The 27,769-nt window shown below is 43.4% G+C and overlaps 1 protein-coding gene across 6 annotated transcripts in view; it reads left to right on the top strand.

Annotated features, from left to right (window-relative positions):
- LOC132468115 (serine/threonine-protein kinase N2-like) overlaps nucleotides 1–27,769 on the top strand; it is a 41,656-nt gene that overhangs the window by 9,859 nt on the left and 4,028 nt on the right. For 3 of the 6 annotated variants that reach the window (XM_060065767.1, XM_060065764.1, XM_060065765.1), the window contains exons 5-17: nucleotides 5,303–5,386; nucleotides 5,826–5,935; nucleotides 6,261–6,404; nucleotides 8,135–8,210; nucleotides 9,001–9,166; nucleotides 18,183–18,279; nucleotides 18,471–18,514; nucleotides 18,602–18,659; nucleotides 18,742–18,833; nucleotides 23,137–23,313; nucleotides 25,672–25,734; nucleotides 27,154–27,239; nucleotides 27,485–27,627. In XM_060065767.1, the coding sequence (XP_059921750.1) occupies nucleotides 5,303–5,386; nucleotides 5,826–5,935; nucleotides 6,261–6,404; nucleotides 8,135–8,210; nucleotides 9,001–9,166; nucleotides 18,183–18,279; nucleotides 18,471–18,514; nucleotides 18,602–18,659; nucleotides 18,742–18,833; nucleotides 23,137–23,313; nucleotides 25,672–25,734; nucleotides 27,154–27,239; nucleotides 27,485–27,627 (1,340 nt within the window). The remainder of the gene's footprint in view (nucleotides 1–5,302; nucleotides 5,387–5,825; nucleotides 5,936–6,260; nucleotides 6,405–8,134; nucleotides 8,211–9,000; nucleotides 9,167–18,182; nucleotides 18,280–18,470; nucleotides 18,515–18,601; nucleotides 18,660–18,741; nucleotides 18,834–23,136; nucleotides 23,314–25,671; nucleotides 25,735–27,153; nucleotides 27,240–27,484; nucleotides 27,628–27,769) is intronic. The other 3 variants (XM_060065766.1, XM_060065769.1, XM_060065768.1) reach the window with 3 other exon arrangements.

Below are 27,769 nucleotides of genomic sequence, written 5' to 3'. Positions count from 1 at the left end.
TTTCACTTCTTATGCTCCTGGAGAGGATGTCCGTCTGTATGCCAGATGTGGGAGTACAGTTTGCCTGCCCCTCATCTGGAGAGTCACACTTGTCTTCGCCAATGTCCAGGGACTGCTTGCTACAAAGAATGCATCAGTAATTGTGGATATACATATATTATTATGAGGAAAGACATGCAGACTACCATGGAATGCACTTACCTTGACTTCAAAACACCAACTGCTCCGTCAAGTGGCTGAACACCAAGTTCAGGATTGGCTTACTGTGTTTCGCTGTGTGAAAAGATGGTCGTCCATAATTAAGCATGTGCAACATAATGAAAGCCGGTTGTAGAAAATCATATACTGTAGATGGAAACGTACATGTCAGATTCCTTTGTGATGCTTGATCCCAGTGGTTGATGTGGTCTGTGGTAGTGTTTGCCAACACTTGAAACTAAGAAAAATGGCAAAGCAATCTTTTTACAAAGTGCAGGGTACTGCATTATATGGCAAGCTGGACAAATAACTTGATATAAGCATAATGTGCTTGGTAGTGAACTCGTAAACTAACACCCCAGCTAGCAAGCAAGCTAGAAACATGCAGGGCTCACAACATAACGGTCGATCAAACACATTTTTTGCAGAGACTATCAACATTGAGAAAGCCACAATACAAAGAAAAACAAAAAACAAAGTTCACCCAAGGATTCTTACAATTTCAAGAGCAACACGGCCAATTCGGCATCAGATTTGCTTCTGAATCTTCTTTTTTTTTCAGTTCACGCCATTCCTGTAAAGCTTGCCCACGTTTACTCATGTCTGGCCTCTCTGTTGGTCAGTCTCCCTTATCTCTTCTTCTGTTCCTCCGACATTGGGTTCCTCTGTCTATTTTTATCCGTCTGATCCATTATGAATGTAACAATCCCTTCGCTACTTGCGTTACTATTTCATTCCTACTGACCGCCAGAGGCGGTGCTTTAGCACTGGATGTTCCATCTCGCGCATGCGCAGGTCGAGTAATTATACCAACAAAGTCACCTGTGACACCTGGGTGACCCGAGAATGTCTATATATTCCTGAAGTCACCTGAGGATCTGTTCCTTCTATTTTCTCGCGGTAGCGGACTAGCAGGACAGACAAACATTGTTTGTTGTAAAAATACCATATTAGCTTGTCGCAAGTAGCCTTGTAACCCAAGGGTTGGTGCCTCGATTTGACTTTGTCCATCAAAGGCTGCGACTTGCAATTTGTTCGATTTCGGCCAGGGGTGAGTAAAGTGTGTCGGCTACGTGTAGCCGTCAGCGAGCATGGCAGCTGATATCACCTTTCCACCTTTACTTTAATTTGCTTAGAGCATCAGTTGAACAATTGTTGACAGGGGGGGGGCAAAAAGTTAGTATTGGCAGGACCGGTTGTAATTTTTTATTTTGAGGCGGCAGGGGGTGTAGTCGCAGCTAAATGTAACTAATAAAGTAACTTGTAATCCAACTTAGTTACTTTTTTAAGGAGTAACTAGTAATCAGTAATCTGATTACTTTTTCAAGGTAACTCTGGCCACACTGCATTTTCCTCGTTGCTCGGGTTTGCTGCCCGTGTGGGCCGCCTTGGGAATTTGCTTTCTCAGATTGTTCTGGCTCTGTCTCAAACTATACGGGGGTCAGGTGCCGATCCTTAAGCACAGACCCAGGCCTGGGGCCTCTGCGGTACCCCGTGCCAATAGCTCTCAACCACGTTCAGGTGGACAATCGAGGGGCCAGCATTTGTCACCACAGGTTGACCAGCGCCGTAGCACTGCCCACAAGAACAGCTCGATGGGTTCTATTCAACCTACTTTCTGGTACCGAAGAAGGATGGCGGGTTTCGCCCCATTCTGGACTTGCCTCTCTTTCCGGCTGGGGTTCAGTATGGCAGTGCAGGGAGGCCAGTGGGATGCCCAGCAGAGACTGGAGCATATAAATGTGCTGGAACTCCTTGCGGTGTTCTTAGCTATCAGGCACTTCTTTCCAGTTCTGAGGAACCGACATGTTCTTGTCCGGACAGAAGACACCTCCACAGTCTACCATGTCAACCATCAGGGGGGCACCAGATCGAGGCAGAGCCTGCGGGTCACGCAATGGCTCCTTACGTGGGCGTTCCCCCATTTTCTAAGACTGAGGGCTGTCCATGTTCCAGGTGTGCGGAACACAGCCGCAGACCTTCTCTCTCGCCAAGGCCCACCCCCCGGAGAGTGGAGACTCCATCCGGAGGTGGTGGGCATGATTTGGGACAGGTATGGCAGGGCTGTGGCAGATCTCTTTGCTTCCGAAGAGACGACCCACTGTCCCCTTTAGTTCTCCTTGACGGAGAGGACCAGTCCCCTAGGACAGGATGCTCTGGCTCATGCTAGGCCAAACAGCCTGCTTTATGCATTTCCTCCAATTCCCATTACTGGCAACGCGCGTGGCAGTTAGAGCCTACTTCTGGTGGCTCCACATTGGCCAGGAAGGCCATGGTTCCCAGCGTTACTAAAACTCCTCAACAGGGAGCCTTGGGGCATCCCAGAGAGACAGAACCTTCTGACTCAGGTAGGCGGACGCGTATGGCACACGAATCCGGGGTGCCTGTGGCTGTGCGTGTGGCCCCTGAGAGCCAGGAACCACTGCTGACGTCTTGCGACCAGTCAGTGGTCCGTACCATTTTTAGTTCACGGGCACTCTCCACTAGGTTGCTCTATGCAAACAGGTGGAAGTTGTTTTCACAGTGGTGCGTGGCACGGGGTGAAGTCCCAGAGACTTGCTCAGTGGTAGTGATAATACACTTTCTACAGTCTGTGTTAGACAACAGGAGAGCTGCTTCTTACCCTGCGCGTTTATATGGCCGCGATCTCGGCCACACATGCAAGGGTGGATAACCAGACTGTAGGGTCCCACTACCTAGTCAGGCAGTTTCTGAAGGCCCAGAAGCTTCAACCGCCACCATCCCTGAGGGCACCATCATGGGACTTGCAAGTTGCTCTGAGGTCCTTACGTCTACCCCCATTTGAGCCGCTAAGTCAGGCGGACCTGACGCGGCTGTCCATGAAGAAGACATTCCTCCTTGCCATTGTGATTGCAAAACGGGTCGTGAAGTGGTGCTCTGGCCGAATCCATCCTTCCTACACAAATGATTGTCTCCCCATCATGTAAACCAATCAATCGAGTTGGCTGCTTTCAATCCCCCAGGCTCTCCAGAAGGTGCAGAAAGAGTGTGAGACCTGTTGTGCCTGGTGCGGGCGCTTAGGGCATATGTTGATGTGACAACCAGCTTGCGTAAGACGGATAACCTCTTTGTCTGTTACGGGGGCTGCAGGAAGGGGGCTGCCCTGTCGAAACAGAGACTCTCCCACTGGATTGTGGATGTGGTCTAGAATGCATATAGAGCACAGGGGCTCCCTGTGCCCTTGGCCGTTAAATGCCACTCTACCAGGACTATGGCTAAATCATGGGCTGCCTTGAAGGGGGTTCCACTTCAGGACATTTGCTCCGCGGCTACATGGTCCTCATCATGTACGTTAACCCGATTCTACAGTGTTAATGTCGCTGCTCCTCATCCTGTGGCGACGGCTGTCTTGTCGACGGCTTCAAGCCCTTAATTGGTGAGCACTCTTTGTGACCTTTTTGGTACTATTCATCCAGTGCTAAAGAACCGCCTCTGGCGGTCAGTAAGAATGAAATAGAACGATAGTTACGTATGTAACCACGGTACTATGTATTCCGGATGAGCGACAGAGTTCTCTGTCTATCAGACTTCTCAGATACCGCGAGAAGATCCAGTTGGAACAGATCCTCGGGGTGACTTCCGGAATATATAGACATTTAAGATTCAAGATGGTTTTATTGTCATATGCACAACAATTACAGAGCAGTCGCTGGCAATGAAATTCTTTAGTCTTGGGCTCCTCCAACAGTGCAATATAAGAGAAATTAAAAGTATAAGAGAAACACAAGTAGGAAAGCTGAGACTTAAATAATAAAAATAAAAATGAATATAATAATAATAATGATAATAATAATAATAAACATTGTCATCCTGGAGTCCATGTTCAATTCAATTCAATTCAATTTTATTTGTATAGCCCTTAATCACCATTACAGTCTCAAAGGGCTTAACAGGCCAAATATTTGTGACACCCCCCTTTACCCATGCCCCCACACGGGCAAGAAAAAACTCCCTTGAATCAGCAAGGAAGAAATCTTGAGAAGAAACGCAGTGTAGGGGATCCCTTCTTCCAGGGATGGTCAGGAGTGCAATGGGTGCCACAATTGACATACAGGTAAATACATGCACATCATATTAAAATGGTGATGGGGTTCTGGCCGGTTATCCATGAGGAGAGTCCAGGCATCCAGTCCAGCACCCGCAACACGCTAGAACAGACAGAATAGTGAATTAGAACGGAAAAGTACATAGTGGGAATGTATAATGTAATAAGAAAAGCACAAGCAAACAGAGTAGTCTTCACTTCGCATCTGTTGTTTTCACACTCCAAATGCAAGATTGTAGAGGTGCGTTTTGAGCTTTCCTTTGAATAGCTCCACAGAGTCAGCTTCCCTGATCGCTGATGGCAGCCTATTCCATAGGAAGGGGGCTCGATAGGCAAACGCTCTCTGTCCAGCCGATTTCTTTTTAACCTTCGGCAGTGAAAGAAGGCCGGCTCCCGAAGACCGGAGGGACCGAGAAGGACTATATGTTGAACCTCCACAAACTATCACAATGACTCTTAACCTGCTAATCAAATTATTAAACTAAAAGACTTGCATAGTTCCCCTTAAGACCGAAAACAACAGTCATCACGACTCCATATTCCGTATAAATGGTATCCAGGTATCAAGGTACAACCAACGCAGAACACAACACACCCAGAACACAACCCGATTCAAAACACAACCCGCCCAGAACACAACCCGATTCAAAACACAACCAACCCAGAACACAACTTACCCATCCAAACACAACCCACCTAGAACACAACCTGATTCAAAACACAACCCACCCAGAACACAAACCTCCCAGAACACAACCAACCCACCCAAAACACAACCCACCCAGAATACAACCCACCCATCCAGAACATAACCCACCCAGAACACAACCCACCCACCCAGAACAAAACCAACCCACCTAGAACCCGACCCACTAAGAACCTGACCCACACAGAACACAACTCAGCAGTCAATCAACCAACCAACCAATCAGCAAGCACACAACCAACCTGCACATCGGCACAATTTTATTTGATATAAATATAGCATTTATTTGTGGCTGTATTTTATTAATTTCAGATTATTGTGGATCTTTTCAGGCAAACTTGAAGTACAGCTTCTCGGCTGTGAAGATCTGCTGGAGTCTCTGACAGGAACGGGATTGCCCCTGACTTCCTGTAAAGGTAAGTCCCTCAGTTGCCGTGCTAAGCTAGCCTTATGAGACCCTCCTGTGAGCCTCACTTGAAACCAACTATCAAACCCAAAGAGTGGACAGACCAAACAGCGCTAGGGGAAGGGAGTTTCAGTTACCACTAACCCTAGTGATGGTAGGGAGAGAGGCGGTTCGAAGGAAGGGAGCAGAGAGGGAGGGAAGAGCCTAGGAGGAAGAGAGCAGAGAGGGAGGGAGGAGGCTGGGTGGAAGGGAGCGGAGAGAGAGGGAGGAGGCTGAGAGGAAGGGAGCAGGCTGGGAGGGAGGGAGCAGCACAACGCTGCTGTAGGCAAGGTTAATAACTTTGTACATAATATACACAAACAAAATGTCTGAATAAGGAATATTGAGATACTTACTAGATGCAGGTGTTGGTATTGACCTCTAGTTGACCGTTGGTTGTATGACGCTAGTCGAGGTTAGTGCTGAGCTGAAGCTGGATGGAAGGCTGGTGGGTCGGAGCCGCTGGGGCCCCCCGGGGAGACGGACCTGGGACCAGACCTTCTGCTGCCAACTGGACCGGGTTAGACCTCTCTCTCTCTCTCTCTCTCTCTCTCTCTCTCTCTCTCTCTCTCTCTCTCTCTCTCTCTCTCTCTCTCTCTCTCTCTCTCTCTCTCCCAATATGCATGTTTGCCTGCCTGTATATCTGGTTACCTGCGTGGCTGTCAGAAATCCTGGGATTAGGAATCCTGCATACGACTTTGTTGTTGAAGTTCTGGTCGTAAACAGCAGGGGTCTCTCCCAGCCTACAAAGGGGATTTATTTTCTACTAAAGAAGAACCATGTGGTGGCTGTGGTTGTTTCTGTTGTATGTGGTTGTATGTGTTTTGTGTGGTTGTGCGTGCTAGTCCCGGGAGCTGGAGGTGGAGGTGTGCTGGCGGGACCAACGAGGGCTGTGTGGCGTCCGCTTCCTCCGCCTCGGGGAGCTGATGGAGGGAACCGACCAATCACAGATCTTCAGGCTGGAGCCTCAGGGGGTCCTGTTTGCTACGGTATGATGACCCCCTGACCCCAATGGCCCCTGAAATCACCCCTGACCCCTGACCTAGCCTCATCAGAGGGGTATTCCATCAACCAAGCTAAAGGCAATGCCAGGCTTATTTCGCTTAGCCTCGCAACCTTAAGATAGAGTTGCGTTCCATTAACGTGACCAAAAGGAATCCCCGCTAAGTAACCATGGCAATTTATCCGACCAAACTAACCTGGTCAGTACCAGGCTAACTGTCTGGCTTACTTGATCGGTGTTTCAGAGAAGTCCATCTGTCGGAAAAAAGTGTACCAGAGGGTTCCGTCAAGCCTAGTCCTCACAATTTTGTCATCAATTTACAGATATGAAGTAGGCCTGCAAACAGCCTATATTTTCACTAATTAGGGTCTAAGATTAAATGATGGAAATTAAATTATTTAATGAATTGCTATCTATTGTTATCCACGATATTTTCACATTTTTAGACAAATATAATTATTCTATCATAATCGGGAACTAGCAGTTGGGTTAGTGTTCTAGCATTAGTCCTGTAGTACGGGCGACCCGAGTTCGCGTCCTGAGTGCTTCATTGAATTCTTGGCATTGGCTTATTTTTGTAATTCCTTTTATATCATAGAAATTAGGCCTAACAATTTACTTTTTATATAAATATGTCCAATATCCACAGAATACAAATCTAACTTGCAAAAACCCATGGTAAAGTTAATGATAATATTAATGTTACTGATAGTGAAGCCTTTGTCACTATGACAAATGGGAAATTGTCGGCCACATAAATTACATTCAGGGGAGTTTCTCGGCAGGCAGCAGAGACCACCTCTGTTGAAATAAATACTATGGTTAGTCAATTTAGTATATTCAAAGAAATGGAAAATTAAAGGCATGAAAAGTTGTTTGATTTCTCCAGTAATCCTTCCTAAATTACTAAATGGGTGGGGATTGAACCCCAGATGACCGGGTACAAGTCCGACACGTTACCTCCAGACTATCTCCCTGATGACAAATCATTTTCAATATTAAATTTAAGTATGTTACGCTTAATACTACTTATGCATTCAAAAGATCGGCAATTTTATTGCCAGGCAGCCTCCCTGTTTTTATTAACGGTTACGGGTTTCCCTTTTAGAGTTATTATATGCTTGTAGGCAAGGCAACTTTATTTATATAGCACTTTTCATACACAAGGCAGACTCAAAGTGCTTCACATATAAACATTGTCATACAATAAAATAAAAGATAAGTAAAAGAAAACATATGCAAAGAAATGAGTAAAATAGAAAGTTAAAAAGGCATTTTAGTATTAAAATAGAAATAAAGGCAAAGTTGAAAAAGCTTTTTAGAAAGTGCATTGTATTTAAGATTTAGCAGAAAGCTAAAGCAAACATAAAAGTCTTCAGTCTTGTTTTAAAGGTGCTCACCTCATAGACCTCCACAAGCAGCTTCTATTCACCGCTGGAAAAGATTCCGCTCTGTCCTATTCGGAGATATGATCCATGATTCGACATTCACGATTCTGGGCTGGTGTTGGTTACATATCTCGTGAGCGCATTTAATCCACGATAACATAAGCCTGGCTTGAACTAACCTGAGAAAGGTGCGACTGAACTGGGTTGATGGAATGGCTTTAGCCTCAGAGGAAGTTGGCGTTAGTTCTAACCGGGTTTAATCAACTAAGCGCCGATTTCGTTAGCGACTTTGATGGAATACCCCTCTGGTTACCTGGTGTGATTGCAGATGACCTTCGATGAGGTCGTCGTGGAACACCCGGCCAAGCTGAGACGTCAGCGATGCATCTTCACCAAGGAGAGAGGTAAAGATACAGGGTTAGGACTAGAGAGGTAGAGATACAGGGGTAGGACTAGCGATAAAGACCAGGGTTAGGACTAGAGTGGTAGAGATACAGGGTTTTTGACTAGAGATACAGGGTTAGGACTAGAGAGGTAGAGATAAAGGGCTAGGACTAGAGAGGTAGAGATACAGGGTTAGGACTAGAGAGGTAGAGATACAGGGTTAGGAGTAGAGATACAGGGTAAGGACTAGAGAGGTAGAGATAAAGGGCTAGGACTAGAGAGGTAGAGATACAGGGTTAGGACTAGAGAGGTAGAGATACAGGGTTAGGAGTAGAGATAAAGGGTTAGGACTAGAGAGGTAGAGATACAGGGTTAGGACTAGCAAGGTAGAGATACAGGGTTAGGACAACATTAGAGAGGTAGAGACACAGGGTTAGGACAAAATTAGAGAGGTAGAGATACAAAGTTAGGACAACATTAGAACGGTAGAGATAAAGAGTTAAGACTGGAGATACAGGGTTAGGACTAGATAGGTAGAGATACAGGGTTAGGAAAACATTAGAGAGGTAGAGATACAGGGTTAGGACAAAATTAGAGAGGTAGAGATACAGGGTTAGGACAATATTAGAGAGGAAGAGATACAGAGTAAGGACAAGAGATACGGGGGTAAAGACTAGAGAGGTAGAGATACAGAGTTAGGACAACATCAGAGAGCTAGTGATACAGGGTTAGGACAACATTAGAGAGGTAAAGATTAGGTCAGTAAGACAAGAGGAAATAAGTGTTAAGGATGTACTTTGTGTTTCCTAGGGAAGAACTTCCTGCGTGCCGCCCAGATGAACATGAACTTCTCCACCTGGGGTCACCTGATCATGAGAGTCCTTCCTCACTACAGCTCCTTTGCGACCTCTGACTGTGCGCCCCACCAATCCCATGAGACAGAGAAGGAGCCTGAAACCACCAGCTCACTGCCCAGGTCAAACCCTGCACAACCTCTAACCCTTTAAGGGGTGATATGATATTATGCTTTTTCGACTTGCCCCTTTGCTTTGGAGTGTTCTATGACAACCCGGTCTCACGAAAAGTCGTGACACTGTCACGTTATTTAATCTATTGAGACGTGTTCAGGATCACGTATTTTCAAATTTTTCGTGTTTTAAAGCACAAATTTCAAACCCATGTATTTCAATTGGAAGTATTTGTCGTGTCACCAGCACGACTTCCAAACTAAGGTTCTGTGCGGGAGCGTTCTCCCTAGTGTCCCTTAAGGAGCTCCGTACAGTACATTTATTGTTAAAAAATTTTGAACAATATGACAGCTTTAGGCCACCCGTTTCTACTTTCACCTTTGATTCTGAGAAATTGTGACAATTCACGGATATAGGCTATTAAATGCAGGTGCGCTGCTCAGGCAAAGCGCAAAAGAAAAAAGGGTAGCTGCTTAATCTTAATCTGAATTGTATGTCTTGATGTTTTGATCTAGCCATAGATCTATTGTCTTGTTTTTGGCTATGTGAATGGAAGTCCGCGTCGATGCCTCGCAAGTCCAGTGTCGCGAGCGGACGTGACATCTAGAAGTCATACCGTATAATAATGGGTTATCATTAATATTGATGCGTAGGGGTTGATTATAACTGTTGTTTATTGTTTATACCACAGTCTGGGGGAATACTCGTATTCTGATTGGCTGCAGGGTGTGTATTATCTCCTGATATAGGCTACAGACACCTGCTAAGTAGTTACAGTCAGTGTTTAGATTCTCTGCCCGAGCGTTTTTACTTTTATTTTATCATTATCATAAATTAGCCTAATCTGAGGAGAAATCTATGCCATAAACAGAAATATTATGGGTCTTTATTACACGGGTCTTCTCAATGCCGTGGAACGCTCCGTTCACTTGCATGGGTCCGGGGATATCTCGGGATTGGTTTCTTTATTAATCGAATGGGAAATGCAATAGGTCTATTTTAGGACCGAATCACCGTTGAACTTGTTTCTAATAACATTTCTAGCGAGAAATATACTTTTTACTTGCATAATCTTTAGTCAGTGATTACGTCTGATCTTTAGTTTTATAGTTATTAGGAAGATTTTATCGGCTCGCTCGCATGTTTCAACGACGTCAGGTTGCTAAGGACGCTGCTTTCGCTAAACTAGCAAACACACACACACACACACACACACACACACACACACACACACACACACACACACACACACACACACACACACACACACACACACACACACACACACACACACACACACACACACAATGCATTCCGCTGCAGATATTCCCTCAATTATTATTACTTTCAAAACGTTGGCCAAGGTGGGATATCCTTTTTATTTGGGCTGCTTCTAGGACATTTTGGGTGGATTTTGAACGGTATGTGGGCGGGACGTTTTTTGCAGGACCTGGCAACCCTGCGCTGTTGCCCGGGGTGCTGAAATGCTCCGGAACAGATCTGGATCCACTATGGCCAAAAGGCTTGTATGCCCCCCCCCCCCCCCCCCTTAAATAAATTATATGGCAGAATAAAGAATAAATTCATGCATTATCATTCAACTTGAACATGTGTTTTTACAGTATAGCGTGGTGGAGGGCTGACGTATGTTGCCCAACCCGGAAGTGAGCGTCGCCCTGGTTTCCCTTGACAAAAAGCCAACGGGTTTTTCCATTGGATTTTGGATTATTGCAGAAAAATTAGCATCTTTGAAGCATCTCCTCAAAAACTGAAAATAAATAAATAAATAAAAAGATCTGTGCTCCAAAGAACGAAATGTAAACCAATGCATTCTGAATAATAATAATAATAATAATAATAATAATAATAATAATAATAATACATTTAATTTAGAGGCGCCTTTCAAGACACCCAAGGTCACTTTACAGAGCATATAGTCATCATTCAAAACTATGTAAAACAGACTAGGAATAAAAGAAAAACAGAGGTTAAACATGAAGAATAATAATAATTAATAACACTCAAAGACGCCTACAGTGAAGGGGGGACCTCACTAACCACCACCAATGAGTAGCACCCACTTGGGTGATGAATGGGAGTGTTTCTCAGATTTTTCCATGCTACACAGAACGAAATGTAAACCCATGCAAATAAAGACTTCATGTTCATAATCATTTAAATATCATTAATCTCCTGAGTGTGTCGAGTGGTATTCTATTTTTTTCAACGGGGCTGCATCCAGTCACTTGACCGTCATGGTTGCTATGGTGGTTGCTATCGACCGCCCCCTCTAATCCTTACATGGTTCTAAAAACCACGCGGCAAAGGAGCTGCCGTCCATTGTGTTGTTTTTGTCGTAAACTAGGGTCAGATGGTTAAAAAATAGACAGATATTCCAAGGTATCCTTAAAAGGCAGCTTGGATGTTTTTATTTTGTGCAGTTTAGACTTCTTCTATAACCTATTTTTGAAAGCAAAACACCAAGCTCATTGATTTAACGAGGCAGGGTTATTTGAAACAATTTATTGAATAAATATTTATGAGAGGTCATTCCTTCTCCTGAGTTTGCTTCCTATTTATGTCTAGTGTACACCCCTACTGTCAACAAGCATCACCCCCCCCCCCCCCCCCCCTCCCCATATGGATTTGGAGAATTGCTGCCACGTCCCGGTGGTGGAGGTATCATATATATGAAAGAGGGCATTCAATTATACTACAATGATCAATTAGGAGGCCGAAGCCCTAAAGGAAGTGATGCAATAGGTGACTGAGTCGACAACATTTAAGTAAGCCTTGGGGTCTCTTATATATCAAAGGGGGTCTCAAAGGACGCATATACGCTTCAACCTGTGGCTTACAGGAAATGACTCAGCAAGTGCTCCATCTTGTTGCACCCACCCAGCGGCTCGCTTGCAAGATTTTGGCCTGAAGTTCTTCCCAGACCTACACCGTAGCCATCCAACCTGCATATCGGAGAATCAGGCCTCTCTTTAATAATGACAAAAAGTTATGAGAGGAATACACATGAACTTTTGTTGTCTCATAAGCGGCGTGGTGTCGGCTGCTTTTGACCTTTTGACCCCAGACTTCTGAGGGAATAGCTGAATCAATTCATTAGTTAATCAGAAGTATGTAAATATCTTCCCGGTGTCGTAAGAGGGCGAACAAGGTGTCCTTCAACATCTACGCTTCCAGGCGATTGCAATGGTGCCACACATGAGCATATTCGAACATGTTTAATGGTAGTAATTAGCTGTCGAAATTGGAGGCCTTAATCAATAATGAGCAGCTATTGATTTACTTTCCGATAGAAATTTGTGACAAATGACATATTATTTAGCATCTACACATTGAGCTGAGTCCAATGACACCAAGCATGACACTCTAGCAAATGTATTTTACATGGTACATATGGTCTAGGGCATGATCTCGGTGTGGCAAGAGGGCAAGCTTGATCTCATTGGACTCAGCTTAACGTGTAGATGCTAAATAACATGTAATTTGTCAAGAATCTCCATCGGGAAGCAAATCTATAGCTGGTCATTATTGATAAAGGCCCCCAAAATCGACAGCTAATTACTACCCCGAAACATATTCAAATATGATCATGTGTGGCACTGTTGCAATCGCCTCGAAACGTAGATGTCAAAGGACACCTTATTTGCCCCCTTACGCCTCCGGGAAGATATTTTCATACTTCTAATGGATTGATTCATATTTTAAGGTTCTCGGAATGAGACTTTAGGCGGCTGCAGCAGAAGTGTTGAGACGAAAGATGATATCAAGAAATTTATAGAATATTCCGATTCACATTATCATTCTTCGTCATAACTATCCGACCAAACATCCTTCACATTCACTGAGCGAAGATTATGAAAGTCCAGGCCCCCCTCCATCTCGTTGCACCTGCACCCAGCGGCTCGCTTGTATGATTTTGGCCTGAAGTTCTTCCCAGACCTACACCCTAGCCATCCAACATGCATATCTTAGAATCAGGCCTCTCTTTAATAGTGACAAAAAGTTATGAGAGAAATACACATGAACTTTTTGTTACCTCATAAGCGGCGTGGTGCCGGCTCCTTTTGACCTTTTGACCCCAGACTTCAAAAACGTGGCCACAGGCCAGCTGTGTCTACGCACCTTAAGCCACAAATGTACACATCCATCCCACAAAAAATGGGGACTAGAAACTAACCACTGTCTTATGTACATTTACTGTACTGATGGAGGTCACGCCCCTTTTCCGGCCTTTTCGAGATAGCTAGGGATACTGAAATGTTTACACACATGTCCCGGGGCCCAGAGAACGATATATCCGAGATTTGGAATTGTAGCCCTTAGAGAAAAAAAGTTTTCCCAAATGGACTGTCATTTGGACAAAGCCCAAAGTGTTGCCTGCAAGACCTAATGGTCCAGAATGTGGTGGAAAAACAGTTTTTGAGATAGGAAGGTCGTACCGCCCTGAAATTTGAATACCTTATTCTAGGGCCTAACTGGGACCCCCGCACCGAAACTTGGCCCGGTCGGACCCGGAGGGCCCTTCCTGCCCGAAACTTGGCCCAGTCGGAACCCGAGTGCAGGAAGTGGGGGCCTGGACTTTCATAATCTTCGCTCAGTGAATGTGAAGGATGTTTGGTCGGATAGCTATGACGAAGAATCATAATGTGAATCGGAATATTCTATAAATGTCTTGATATCATCTTTCGTCTCAACACTTCTGCTGCAGCCGCCTAAAGTCTCACTCCGAGAACCTTAAAATATGAATCAATCCATTAGAAGTATGAAAATATCTTCCCGGAGGCGTAAGGGGGCAAACAAGGTGTCCTTTGACATCTACGCTTCCAGGCGATTGCAACAGTGCCACACATGATCATATTTGAATATGTTTCGGGGTAGTAATTAGCTGTCGATTTTGGGGGCCTTTATCAATAATGACCAGCTATAGATTTGCTTCCCGATGGAGATTCTTGACAAATTACATGTTATTTAGCATCTACGCGTTAAGCTGAGTCCAATGAGATCAAGCTTGCCCTCTTGCCACACCGAGATCATGTCCTAGACCATATGTACCATGTAAAATACATTTGCTAGAGTGTCATGCTTGGTGTCATTGGACTCAGCTCAACGTGTAGATGCTAAATAATATGTCATTTGTCACAAATTTCTATCGGAAAGTAAATCAATAGCTGCTCATTATTGATTAAGGCCTCCAATTTCGACAGCTAATTACTACCATTAAACATGTTCGAATATGCTCATGTGTGGCACCATTGCAATCGCCTGGAAGCGTAGATGTTGAAGGACACCTTGTTCGCCCTCTTACGACACCGGGAAGATATTTACATACTTCTGATTGACTAATGAATTGATTCAGCTATTCCCTCAGAAGTCTGGGGTCAAAAGGTCAAAAGCAGCCGACACCACGCCGCTTATGAGACAACAAAAATTCATGTGTATTCCTCTCATAACTTTTTGTCATTATTAAAGAGAGGCCTGATTCTCCGATATGCAGGTTGGATGGCTACGGTGTTGGTCTGGGAAGAACTTCAGGCCAAAATCTTGCAAGCGAGCCGCTGGGTGGGTGCAACAAGATGGAGCACTTGCTGAGTCATTTCCTGTAAGCCACAGGTTGAAGCGTATATGCGTCCTTTGAGACCCCCTTTGATATATAAGAGACCCCAAGGCTTACTTAAATGTTGTCGACTCAGTCACCTATTGCATCACTTCCTTTAGGGCTTCGGCCTCCTAATTGATCATTGTAGTATAATTGAATGCCCTCTTTCATATATATGATACCTCCACCACCGGGACGTGGCAGCAATTCTCCAAATCCATATGGGGAGGGGGGGGGTGATGCTTGTTGACAGTAGGGGTGTACACTAGACATAAATAGGAAGCAAACTCAGGAGAAGGAATGACCTCTCATAAATATTTATTCAATAAATTGTTTCAAATAACCCTGCCTCGTTAAATCAATGAGCTTGGTGTTTTGCTTTAAAAAATAGGTTATAGAAGAAGTCTAAACTGCACAAAATAAAAACATCCAAGCTGCCTTTTAAGGATACCTTGGAATATCTGTCTATTTTTTAACCATCTGACCCTAGTTTACGACAAAAACAACACAATGGACGGCAGCTCCTTTGCCGCGTGGTTTTTAGAACCATGTAAGGATTAGAGGGGGCGGTCGATAGCAACCACCATAGCAACCATGACGGTCAAGTGACTGGATGCAGCCCCGTTGAAAAAAATAAAATACCACTCGACACACTCAGGAGATTAATGATATTTAAATGATTATGAACATGAAGTCTTTATTTGCATGGGTTTACATTTCGTTCTGTGTAGCATGGAAAAATCGGAGAAACACTCCCATTCATCACCCAAGTGGGTGCTACTCATTGGTGGTGGTTAGTGAGGTCCCCCCTTCACTGTAGGCGTCTTTGAGTGTTATTAATTATTATTATTCTTCATGTTTAACCTCTGTTTTTCTTTTATTCCTAGTCTGTTTTACATAGTTTTGAATGATGACTATAATAATAATAATAATAATACATTTAATTTAGAGGCGCCTTTCAAGACACCCAAGGTCACCTTACAGGGTTAGGGTTAACTATATGCTCTGTAAAGTGACCTTGGGTGTCTTGAAAGGCGCCTCTAAATTAAATGTATTATTATTATTATTATTATTATTCAGAATGCATTGGTTTACATTTCGTTCTTTGGAGCACAGATCTTTTTATTTATTTATTTATTTTCAGTTTTTGAGGAGGTGCTTCGAAGATGCTAATTTTTCTGCAATAATCCAAAATCCAATGGAAAAACCCGTTGGCTTTTTGTCAAGGGAAACCAGGGCGACGCTCACTTCCGGGTTGGGCAACATACGTCAGCCCTCCACCACGCTATACTGTAAAAACACATGTTCAAGTTGAATGATAATGCATGAATTTATTCTTTATTCTGCCATAGAATTTATTTAAGGGGGGGGGGGGGGGGGGGGGGGCATACAAGCCTTTTGGCCATAGTGGATCCAGATCTGTTCCGGAGCATTTCAGCACCCCGGGCAACAGCGCAGGGTTGCCAGGTCCTGCAAAAAACGTCCCGCCCACATACCGTTCAAAATCCACCCAAAATGTCCTAGAAGCAGCCCAAATAAAAAGGATATCCCACCTTGGCCAACGTTTTGAAAGTAATAATAATTGAGGGAATATCTGCAGCGAAATGCATTGTGTGTGTGTGTGTGTGTGTGTGTGTGTGTGTGTGTGTGTGTGTGTGTGTGTGTGTGTGTGTGTGTGTGTGTGTGTGTGTGTGTGTGTGTGTGTGTGTGCGTGTGTGTGTGTGTGTGTGTGTGTGTGTGTGTGTGTGTGTGTGTGTGTGTGTGTGTGTGTGTGTGTTTGCTAGTTTAGCGAAAGCAGCGTCCTTAGCAACCTGACGTCATTGAAACATGCGAGCGAGCCGATAAAATCTTCCTAATAACTATAAAACTAAAGATCAGACGTAATCACTGACTAAAGATTATGCAAGTAAAAAGTATATTTCTCGCTAGAAATATCCCCGGACCCATGCAAGTGAACGGAGCGTTCCACGGCATTGAGAAGACCCGTGTAATAAAGACCCATAATATTTCTGTTTATGGCATAGATTTCTCCTCAGATTAGGCTAATTTATGATAATGATAAAATTAAAGTAAAAACGCTCGGGCAGAGAATCTAAACACTGACTGGAACTACTTAGCAGGTGTCTGTAGCCTATATCAGGCGATAATACACACCCTGCAGCCAATCAGAATACGAGTATTTCCCCAGACTGTGGTATAAACAATAAACAAGAGTTATAATCAACCCCTACGCATCAATATTAATGATAACCCATTATTATACGGTATGACTTCTAGATGTCACGTCCGCTCGCGACACTGGACTTGCGAGGCATCGACGCGGACTTCCATTCACATAGCCAAAAACAAGACAATAGATCTATGGCTAGATCAAAACATCAAGACATACAATTCAGATTAAGATTAAGCAGCTACCCTTTTTTCTTTTGCGGTTTGCCTGAGCAGCGCACCTGCATTTAATAGCCTATATCCGTGAATTGTCACAATTTCTCAGAATCAAAGGTGAAAGTAGAAACGGGTGGCCTAAAGCTGTCATATTGTTCACAATTTTTAACAATAAATGTACTGTACGGAGCTCCTTAAGGGACACTAGGGAGAACGCTCCCGCACAGAACCTTAGTTTGGAAGTCGTGCTGGTGACACGACAAATACTTCCAATTGAAATACATGGGTTTGAAATTTGTGCTTTAAAACACGAAAATTTTGAAAATACGTGATCCTGAACACGTTTCAATAGATTAAATAACGTGACAGTGTCACGACTTTTCGTGAGACCGGGTTGTCTATGATGTATGTATACATGTTTTACATCTGCTAAGCTACAAAAATCTAAGTCCGAGCCAGGGGGAGTATTTGGTGCCCACCGAGAACACCCCTCAATAAGTGTGTGAAACAGCTAGTTTTTCGTCAAACTTTACCTCCGTAACAGTGTGACGTCAACCTGCACAGTGGGCGGTGCTGAAGTGCAGATTTCCCGCCTCCCAACTAACCGCAATGTTGACAACTACTCGGCGGTGTGAATTTGCCGACACACCCGCAAAGCGTTCGACCAATCACAGCAGACTGGGCTACTACTGAGGGGGGCCTTAAAGCGACAGTTTTTGAAAGACGCTGATGTTGGCTTTGCACAAATGAAATTTTAGAATAATAAGGGCTATTTCTAACATAGAGGCATATAAACCTATTGTAGTAGTATCCCCAAATGCATTTATTAACACAAAAAAAGCATGATATGGGATCCTTAGCCCTTGACACTTACCTCTAACCCTCACTGATCGGGTAAATACAGATCGACTGCAACTCAACAGCACAACTAAACAAAAAACAGAACACAACTACAATACAACGTGACAATACAACAACGTAACCGGTGAACAATGTGTTTAATGGTTGTGTTTGTGCACCTTTAGCGATGTAGCGCTGACCAGGCTGAGGGCGGACGAGGAGCCGGGGAAATCAAACCACATCGTACCACAGGAGACACCCAACAGCAACACGGAAACCCAGGTAACCACGACAACCGCCTCCCCCATCCCCCACTCCCCCAGAGTGGAGATTCATTCCACTCTATGGACGCTCTTGGAGATGAAAGATAGATGATATGATGAAAAATGTTTATAGTAGTGTTAAGCAGCATGTGAAGTAGTATTTGTATGAAATATGGGCAAAGGAGACATTTTCGCATTTTTGTTTGACAGTTGTGCGACAAACCAACCGAAGAGAATGACAGACCTTCTACCAAGTAAACATAATACACAATCACACAAATACAGACACATACAATGACAGGTTTGGTTCGTGTTGTGAGCATTCGGGTGTGTGTTGCCAGGTTGCAGATGGAAGAGTTTAACTACGTCTCGGTCCTGGGCAGAGGTCACTTTGGGAAGGTCGGTGTCCACTCATCCAGAGTTTTGATTCGTTTTATGTGGATGTTGGCCTCAGGGTTGTGATTGGTTAGTTGGTCTCCAGGTGCTGCTTGCGGAGTTCCGCAAGACGGGGAAACTTTACGCTGTGAAAGCCCTGAAAAAGTGCGACATCGTGTCCCGGGATGAGGTGGACAGGTAACACCACCCAACTGCTCATTACATCACTGCAGCACCAACCCCCTGCTCATGACATCTCTCTAGCACCTCCCACCTGCTAATGACATCTTTCTCAACAGTTTTTTACGCCAGCCATACAAAAAAATTTAATTATGAATGCCAGGTGCATTCATAATTGTATTTTATTGTATGGCTGTTGAAAACATAACAAAACACTAAGCCAATTATCGGTTTGACCAATGAGCAATTAGTTGACCCAAACCTTTGCAGAGACAGGCGACAACTCTGCTGCCTCTTCGAGTCTTCACGTAGGTCTGCGACTGGCCTAAGTTAGGGATATAAGTTATAAGTTAGGGATGTGGTCAGTAGGGTTGGGGGTGTGGTCCGTAGAGTAAGGGTGTTTTCTAGCTAGTCAGTAGAGTTGGGGATGCGGTCAGTAGAGTGAGGGTGTGGTCTAGCTAGTCAGTAGAGTTGGGGTGTGGTCAGTAGAGTGTGGGTGTAGTCTAGCAAGTCCTTCGAGTAGGGGGTGTGGAGTCAATAGAGTGTGGGGAGGGCCGCCGATTGCGATACGTCACCAACTGGGAAACTCTGTTATCAAAATCTGGCCCCAGTTGCCGAACGGAAGTAGAATCATAAGAGCGTCATGAGGTGTTGTTCACAAGAACTTTCCGTCGTTGTGAAAATGTTTTCCCCATCATTTCCAGTGCTGTGAACGCATCAATATTGGTGACGTATGGTTTACTAGTGATTCGCATGAACATGGCGGAACATGAACGTTTTACCCATGCAAAGTCAATGAGATCCGTCGACGGACGGAGGTATTGTGAACAAGCCGCCCTACGCGTGTTCCCGACAGCGACCGTTCATGTGCTCTGTGTTCGGAATCTAAAAGTTCTTCACAGCAGGGAACTACAGTAAACAGAACTCAGTAGGATCCGTTTCAAGTTTGCATGCCTTTATTTCCTTGATGCCTATCACCTACTATCCATTTGCTTTTATTTATGAGAAGCACATACAGTATTGCCACTGTATGGAAGGCAACACTTGCCCTTATATAGATCTGGTATTACAGTAAACAACGTTTAAAACTGAGCAAAGTCATGCCAACAGACGTTACATGATGATGATGTGATATGATGGTTGATTCTTTTATGTTGAGTAAAACGTTCATGTTCCGCCATGTTCATGTGCGTCACTAGTAAACCATATATCACAAACTTGGCAACTCTGTTATCAAAATTTGGAACGCACCATCATTCACACTACCTCCGTCACACTACCTCCGTCCGAGAAATGTTCAACTTTTCAGGCAGCACCGGATCCGTCGGCCAATCAGATTGAGGTACGCCTTGTTCAGGGCTCATTCACACTACCTCCGTCCGTCGACGGATCTAATTGACTTTGCATGGGGCGCTCGCGAAATGCATTGTGAGTCTGTCTGTCCGTTCGGCTCCGTGGCCTGCGTCAAAAAGTTGAGAAATGTTTAACTTTTCAGGCAGTGGCGGATCCATCGGTCAATCCGTTCCAATAGTATCTGTCTGCGTCCTGCAAGACGGAGGCGTAACTTGTAGTAGGAGGCGTAACTTGTAGTCGGAGGAGGCGTAACTTGTAGTCGGAGGCGTGTCTAGTACTTTTCTACACGCGGAAGTGATCTGTATGTAGCAGTGGTGCGCAGGTACATAAATGACCGCAACTCGGACCTCAAATATTAGGCCTTATATAAAAATTATGCACCCGACCCGCTCATTTAAAAATATGCTCTTGATTAGCTTAATCTTGATATGCTCTTGAATAGCTTAATCATAGCCTTACTTGAAACTGACATCCCTGAGTCATATGCATTTAAGAAAAGAAGCCTATTACAATTTTACAATGACATGTAATGCATATAGCAGTTTACCGTGGGGAACCTGCTTAAATTTAGCCTACTTAATCCCTTTATACCTTTAACAAGAAGACTGCAGATTAATAATTCAAAGAATTAAAGACAGCAGATTAATAATTCAAATAATTTTATTAGAATACATATTGTTATTGATTGCATGCTGCATGTTTTCAAGGTCCTGCATGAGATAGAAAACAATGAATTTAAATAAATATTACTGACAGAAACAAGACAAGAACAATGTCACTAACAGGAGGATAGTTATGAGAAAGCCTTCATATTATAGCGTTCACATTACAAGCCCTCATTTTATATATATTTGCCGGTCTTCAATACATGGATTTCTCAGGTACGTCATCATTAGGTGCGTTTCCATCCCCCTAATTTAATGCGAACTTTGAAGTATCGAATCAGTAAACGGTGATGGAAACACCAAAATTCGCATCAAAATCCTCTAATTCGCAAAAAACTTTATCCGTTCGCTTGAGGTGGTTTTTCAGAAATGCGAAACAGAGGAAATTCGCAAAATGGGAGATGGAAACACATTTTTCGAATCAGCTGTGACGTAGCGAACTTTGAACACACAGGACTGACAGTCTTTCCGATTTCCGCATAACGACCGGCCATAGCAACCCTGCCGACATCAACGTGTAACGTCATCACCCTATTCCGCTCCAACCACTTGATGGAAACGCACTTAATTCGAATTACTTTTTTGCGAACTTTCTAAAGATTTGCATCACCTTTTAGATGGAAACGCAACGCAGCTACTGTTGCACTGTGCAAACTCGGGGCAGAAAGAAGCAAGCAACATCTACTAGCCTGTACAGTATAGAGTATTTTGTGACTGTTCAGAGTGCATCTCAAACGTGTGCATCGAACTAACTTCACCGAGGTGGCGAAAGCTGGGGTTTCTTCCAACGTTAATACAGTAGGCCTAAGCGTTCGAACATTTCGTAAAGAATGTTAAACAGTATCACAACTAGAACTAGAACTAGGGCAGACTCACAAGTAGTCTGCCCTAGTTCTAGAGTTCATTAAGCTTGTAAAAACAAAAAAAATCATTCTTGTTAATCCACTTCTTTTTATATACCGACATGAGTATCTGAAGATCCGACTTCAAGGAAGATCTCGTGTGAACCGTGATTTACAAGTTTTTTTTTTACCTAGTACGTCTCCTAGTACAAGTTACGCCTCCTACTGCAAGTTACGCCCACTACAAGTTACGCCTCCGTCTTGCAGGACGCAGACAGACCCTACTCATCAGTTCGCCGTTATGCAAATACACTCTATGCGTCTACTGGATCCATTTTGCAATTACAAGCAGGAAGAAGCAGGAAAAATCTGGCCGTTATATTTTTTTAAAGAAATGTGGAATGATAGGATTGTTTTTAGTCACCTGTTGTTTTTGTAATCTTTTGTATTTATCACCACACAATCGGCTTTGATAGCGGGAAGCGATTTGATTGGCTGCAGTATGCGTCTACAAAGTCCCCTATACTCAGACACGCCCTCGGTCATCCGTCGATGGACACATTTAGTGTGAATGCGGCGTGACCCCCTTGCGTTGCGTCAATGTGGAACCATAAAGAGCCCTTTAGTCCTGTGCTCAGCTGCTGCATTAATCAACCTTGGCGTACATTGATTCTCAAAATGAAGAGGTCTAAACGTATAATTTGTTAAATATTCTTGAGCGTCCTTAATAGTATTTTTGTATACAATTTATCAGCGGTGACCCTTTTTGCTTATTTTTATTATCCTTATTTCCACAGTTAAAGTTAATCTCATGTTAAATATTCTTGAGCATCTTTAATTTATGCATGAAGGTAGACCATATTTTAACCACTTTTTTAAGATTCCTCACATGAGCACCTTTTGAGTGTTTTGAGTGCAAAAGAAAATGTTCTGAAACTTTTCTGTTTGTCGTCCATGCATCACACATTGTTCAATTGCAATGTAGTATAGTAGAGCTATAAGTGGGTGAAAAAACTGCTAAGCAAAGTAAAGGTAAATCAGTTAATATGTGTCTTCAGTGATGTTTAGTATAGTAATGTAAATTAACAGGGCATCATTCGCTATGGGAATGGGGGGCGCAAAACTCAATCTCGCCCAGGGCTACCAAAGGGCTACAGCCAGGTCTGAATGTGGGTGTGTTCTAGCTAGTCAGTAGAGTTGGGAGTGGGGTCGATAGAGTTGGGGGTGGGGTCAGTATAGTTGTGGGTGTGGTCAATAGAGTTGGGGGTGAGGTCAGTAGAGTTGGGGGTGAGGTCAGTAGAGTTGGGGATGTGGTCAGTAGAGTTTGGGGTCTGGTCAGTAGAGTAAGGGGTGTGGTCTATAGAGTTTGGGGTGTGCTCCTAATGAACTGGGGGGGTGATCTTGAAGCATTCGTTGGGGCAGTGGTCTAGCTGCTCATGTGACCTCCCTCTCCCCCAACAGCCTGATGGCTGAGCGGAGGATCTTGGAGCTGGTCCGGAGGTCCCAGCACCCCTTCCTGGTGCAGGTCCAGGGCTGCTTCCAGACCCACGATCACGTCTGTTTCGTCATGGACTACTCCCCTGGAGGAGACCTCATGATCCACATCCACCAGCACCCTTTCAGCCTGGACCAGACCCGGTATCTCTCTCTCTGTATTGCCCTGTTTCTATATCTGTCGGTCATTCCGTGTCTCTATAGAGCGTAACAGTGACCGCCCCCTTTTTTAACAGCTCTGGTTCCAGAAGTAAATTTCCCATTCATTTTCACCGTCCACCTTTCGTAAAATCATTATATAAACAGTTTGAAGCCTAGAACCAAGCCAATCGATAGTCAAGGTAGTGGTGACCAGAAAATGTTTGATTCGGGGAAGAATTTGGAAAACGGAAGAAAATGCAAAGGTACAAGACTGTGTACATTATTAACGGCTGAAGGGACTCCTCATCCCATAGACCTTTTCGCAATGGTTCCAACCAATAGTTTAGTGCATTTCTTGCATCTTATAACCTTTGTGTTTATTATATAGTTTATATTGCTGTGTCATATATTCTGCTTGTGTGTTAGTGTATGTGTATGTGTATGTTAGTGTTTCATATAGTGTATAGCGTTGTCATCGACATGGTACTTTCCTTAGCTGACTGCAGTCACGTGTATTAACGTTACTTGTTTTTAAAGGTGCGTTCATCGTCCTGGTAATAACGAGCGCCTCGTCAGTGATCTTCGCAAAAGTTTTATTTTATCCTATAATAAACAGTCAGAACTAAACAGAACTTAGTAAGATCAGTTTCAAGTTTGAACGCCTTTATTTCCTTGTAGCTATTGCTTTTTTTATGAGAAGCACATTGTATTGCCACTGTATGGAAGGCTATACTTGCCCTTATCTAGAGCTGATTTACCAGAACAAAGTTTGAAACTGAGCAAAGTCGATGCCAACAGACGGTTACAACGTAAATCAAGAGTAAAGTATGTGATATGATGGTTTATTATTTTATATTGAGTAAAACTTTCATGTTCCGCCATGTTCATGGCGTCAGTAGTTAACAATGCGTCACCAACTGGGCAACTCTGCATTCAAAATCTGGCCTCATTTGCTGAATAGAAGTAGAATCATCAGAGTGTCATGAGGTGTCGTTCACGAGAACCTTCTTACGCTGCGAAAATGTTTTCCCCATAATTCCCAGTGATCTGAACGTGCCATAATACATGTGAATTCAGTCTCGTATACCAGTTACGTATTCATTCAACATTATGTAATCCTTTGCTTTTATACTACCCAAATAAAAAGCACTGCTAGTGCTATATCATATATTTGTACTCAACATATCTTCGTGTTTAGTAGCAGCAGAGCCTGTCTACGGACTCCTTTTCCTTCGTATTAGACATTCTCTGGTAGCAGTAGCAGACATTCACTTTTGGGGTGCTGTAAACTTTTCCTGGTAACAGCGAGCTCCACCAATCAAGACGTGTCACACTTCAGGATTTATGGGTAGTGTAGTGGTTTCAATGACATCGCGAATAAGAAAATGTTTTTCAAAAAAACTAGATGTTGCTTCGTTTAACTTGTGGCTTCTACAGCAGCCAAAACCATTGATTCACAATATAACGGCACGTGGTGTGTATAATTTGGATGGTTACGACAATAAGGCTTTTAATCAAAATCTCTATGATGAAAATGAATGGGATTTTTACTTCTGGAACCACACTGTTGCACTCTATTAGGAGTGGAAATCACAGGGTACCTCACGATATGATAATACACGCGATACATGGCCCGCAATACCGATAATATTGTGATATAGCGATTCTCAATAATTGATAGATTGTTAGAAAATCTTATAACAATACATCACGATATATCTGTAAGAATGAATACAAAATGACTGTGAAAATGTAAAGTGCTGGATTTTGGTCCATGCTGTGTTTTTCCGTTCCTTTTCTTTGGTTAATTAACTTCATTCATTCATGTGTTGAGCGCCACCTCAAGGAGCAGGGAAATCTGTTTAGAGAGCCTTATAATTAATTAAAATATAGATATTTAGGGCGATATTTCCTGTCTCACGCTCCAGGAATAAATCATAAAAATGCAAAGAAATTATTTTAAAATAAATAATAATAATATTGAAAAATATTATATTGATTTTTGGCTGCAGTGTATCGATTCTCGTATCGCACGAAAAAGTGTGACGATATATCACTGTATCAATATTTTGTGCCACCCCTAGTCTCTATAATACCGGAGGAGACATCAGGATCTACATCCACCAGCACCCTTTAACCTGAACCAGACCCAACCCAGTACTGGCCTGTCTCTATATCTTTCTGTCTGTACATCTGTCTGTCTGTCTTTATATTTGTCTGTCTGTCTCTATATCTCCCTTTCTCTATATCTGTCTGTCTCCACATCTGCCTGTCTGATTTTATGTTTGTAACACTACCAGCCCGTATAATTGTATCTCTGACTAACTGTCTCTCTCTTTATGTGTGTGTGTTTGTTTGCAGCTTCTACTCTGCTTGTGTGGTTCTTGGTTTAGAGTTTCTTCACCAGAATAAAATAATCTACAGGTGAGAAGCCTCTCCGCTGTTATGTAATGACAACAGGTGATTCAGTCGACTCTCCTCTCTGTTGTTACGACCGCAGGATCCCTCTAACCTGTTGTCAAGACAATATGTCAGGGATGGGCAACTTTCATGATAAAGAGGGCCACATTTTTCATCATAACCATCAGAGGGCCACATGACTGCACACTTCAACTAAACGTGAGCTGAGAGAAGCTACACAATTTCGAATTTGGTAGACATGATTTCCTGTATTCTGGTGCATTTTGGGGATGGCCACTACCTAAAAAATCTTCCAGAATCATAACCTATGAACGGTATGTTAATTGAACCAACAATTTATTTCACGACGACGATTTATTTCATGACGACACTGATCTCTACTAGTCTTTACTTTACTAGTTCTTTACTAGTTAGTAAACACTGCCCGCTCCAGCTGTTCGCAGGATTCCCTCCAAGTCGACAATGGAAGCGTCATGCGATTCCCCAAAATTTCTGGCATGCCAAACTTTCATCGTGGGGTTTTCGAACAACGCAGACGAAAAAAATCGCAGATCCCAAGCATGTCACATTACAAGACTTCGTCTCGTCGCCGACTTTTCAAAATCGTGTACGACTCGCAAATTTGTCTGCGACGAACGAATCTGGGCAAAATCAGGCTGAAATCGTGTAGTCTGAACCAGCCAATGGCCTGAATGGCTGGTTTAGACCACACGATTTTATCTCGATTTCGGCCCGTTCCATACATTAGGGATAATGTAAAGAACGCCGGTCATTATCGGGAAAATAAGAAAATAACTATTATTTTCGATAATGACCGGCGACGTTCCATACATCCCGCTTATTACCTGGCTACTTGCCAAAACGAAGCTATAACTTCACCCGGTGTGTCTTTTTACAATTCTTTTGTTAGCAGCATTCGTAGTGTTGATCAGCAGAGAAATAGTCTGCCAAAGACGTTGATGTCGCTTAGCAACCGAGCACACTGGGACTATTACCGGACTATTGCGGAGTGATACGAAAGACGTCAATTATACTTAGCAACGGTGAATTATCAAATATAATTCACCGCCGGAAGTTGTGAAGGGCCCATGCAAGTGAACGGAGCGTTTCACGGCATTGACAAGACCCTAAGTATAATTGACCGCAGTCAAGGAAAGTAGATTTTTTTGCCGTCTTTCGTATCACTCCGCAAGTAGTACGTAAATTGATCAACCCTGGCGTGCTCGGTTGCTGGTCATTATCAAAAATAATAATAATTTTCTTTTTTTCCTGATAATGACCGTCGTTCTTACATTATCTCTAATTTATTACACGGGTCTTCTCAATGCCGTGGAACGCTCCGTTCACTTGCATGGACCCTTCACAACTTCCGGCGGTGAAAATAAAATGTAATAATATATATTATTACTATGACGATGACAGGGACTTGAAGCTGGACAACCTCCTAATGGATGCTGATGGCTTTGTCAGAATCACCGATTTTGGCCTCTGCAAAGAAGGTAGTACAAGTGTGTATATCTATCTATCTATCTATCTATCTATCTATCTATCTATCTATCTATCTATCTATCTATCTATCTATCTATCTATCTATCTATCTATCTATCTATCTATATATATATATATTTATCTATATAGATAAAGACATAGATAATTATCTCCAACATACTTTTTCTTCTTTCTATATTTGATTATATTATAGCATGAGGGCCATGCATGAGGTGTTGTTCTAGCTCAGTGAGTCTGTGTACAGGTATGGGTCATGGGGATCGAACATCCACCTTCTGCGGTACACCAGAGTTCCTGGCCCCCGAGGTTCTGACGGACGACGACTACACCCGCGCCGTCGACTGGTGGGGGATGGGCGTCCTCATCTTCCAGATGCTGGTCGGAGAGGTGCGTTCTGGGTAGTGTAGTCTAGTGTGGGCAATGTTCCAATGGATGTGTTTGAACACGTTTCCATTTGACGTGATGGACATCAGTGACCATGAGATATCATAGAAGGATGTATTAAGGAAATCATGGAATGAATGGATTG

This window comes from Gadus macrocephalus, chromosome 11 (genome assembly GCF_031168955.1).
Source record: "Gadus macrocephalus chromosome 11, ASM3116895v1".
NCBI lineage: Eukaryota > Metazoa > Chordata > Actinopteri > Gadiformes > Gadidae > Gadus > Gadus macrocephalus.
Note: the sequence above shows the minus strand (reverse complement) of the source record. Positions and strands in the feature narration are given on the sequence as shown.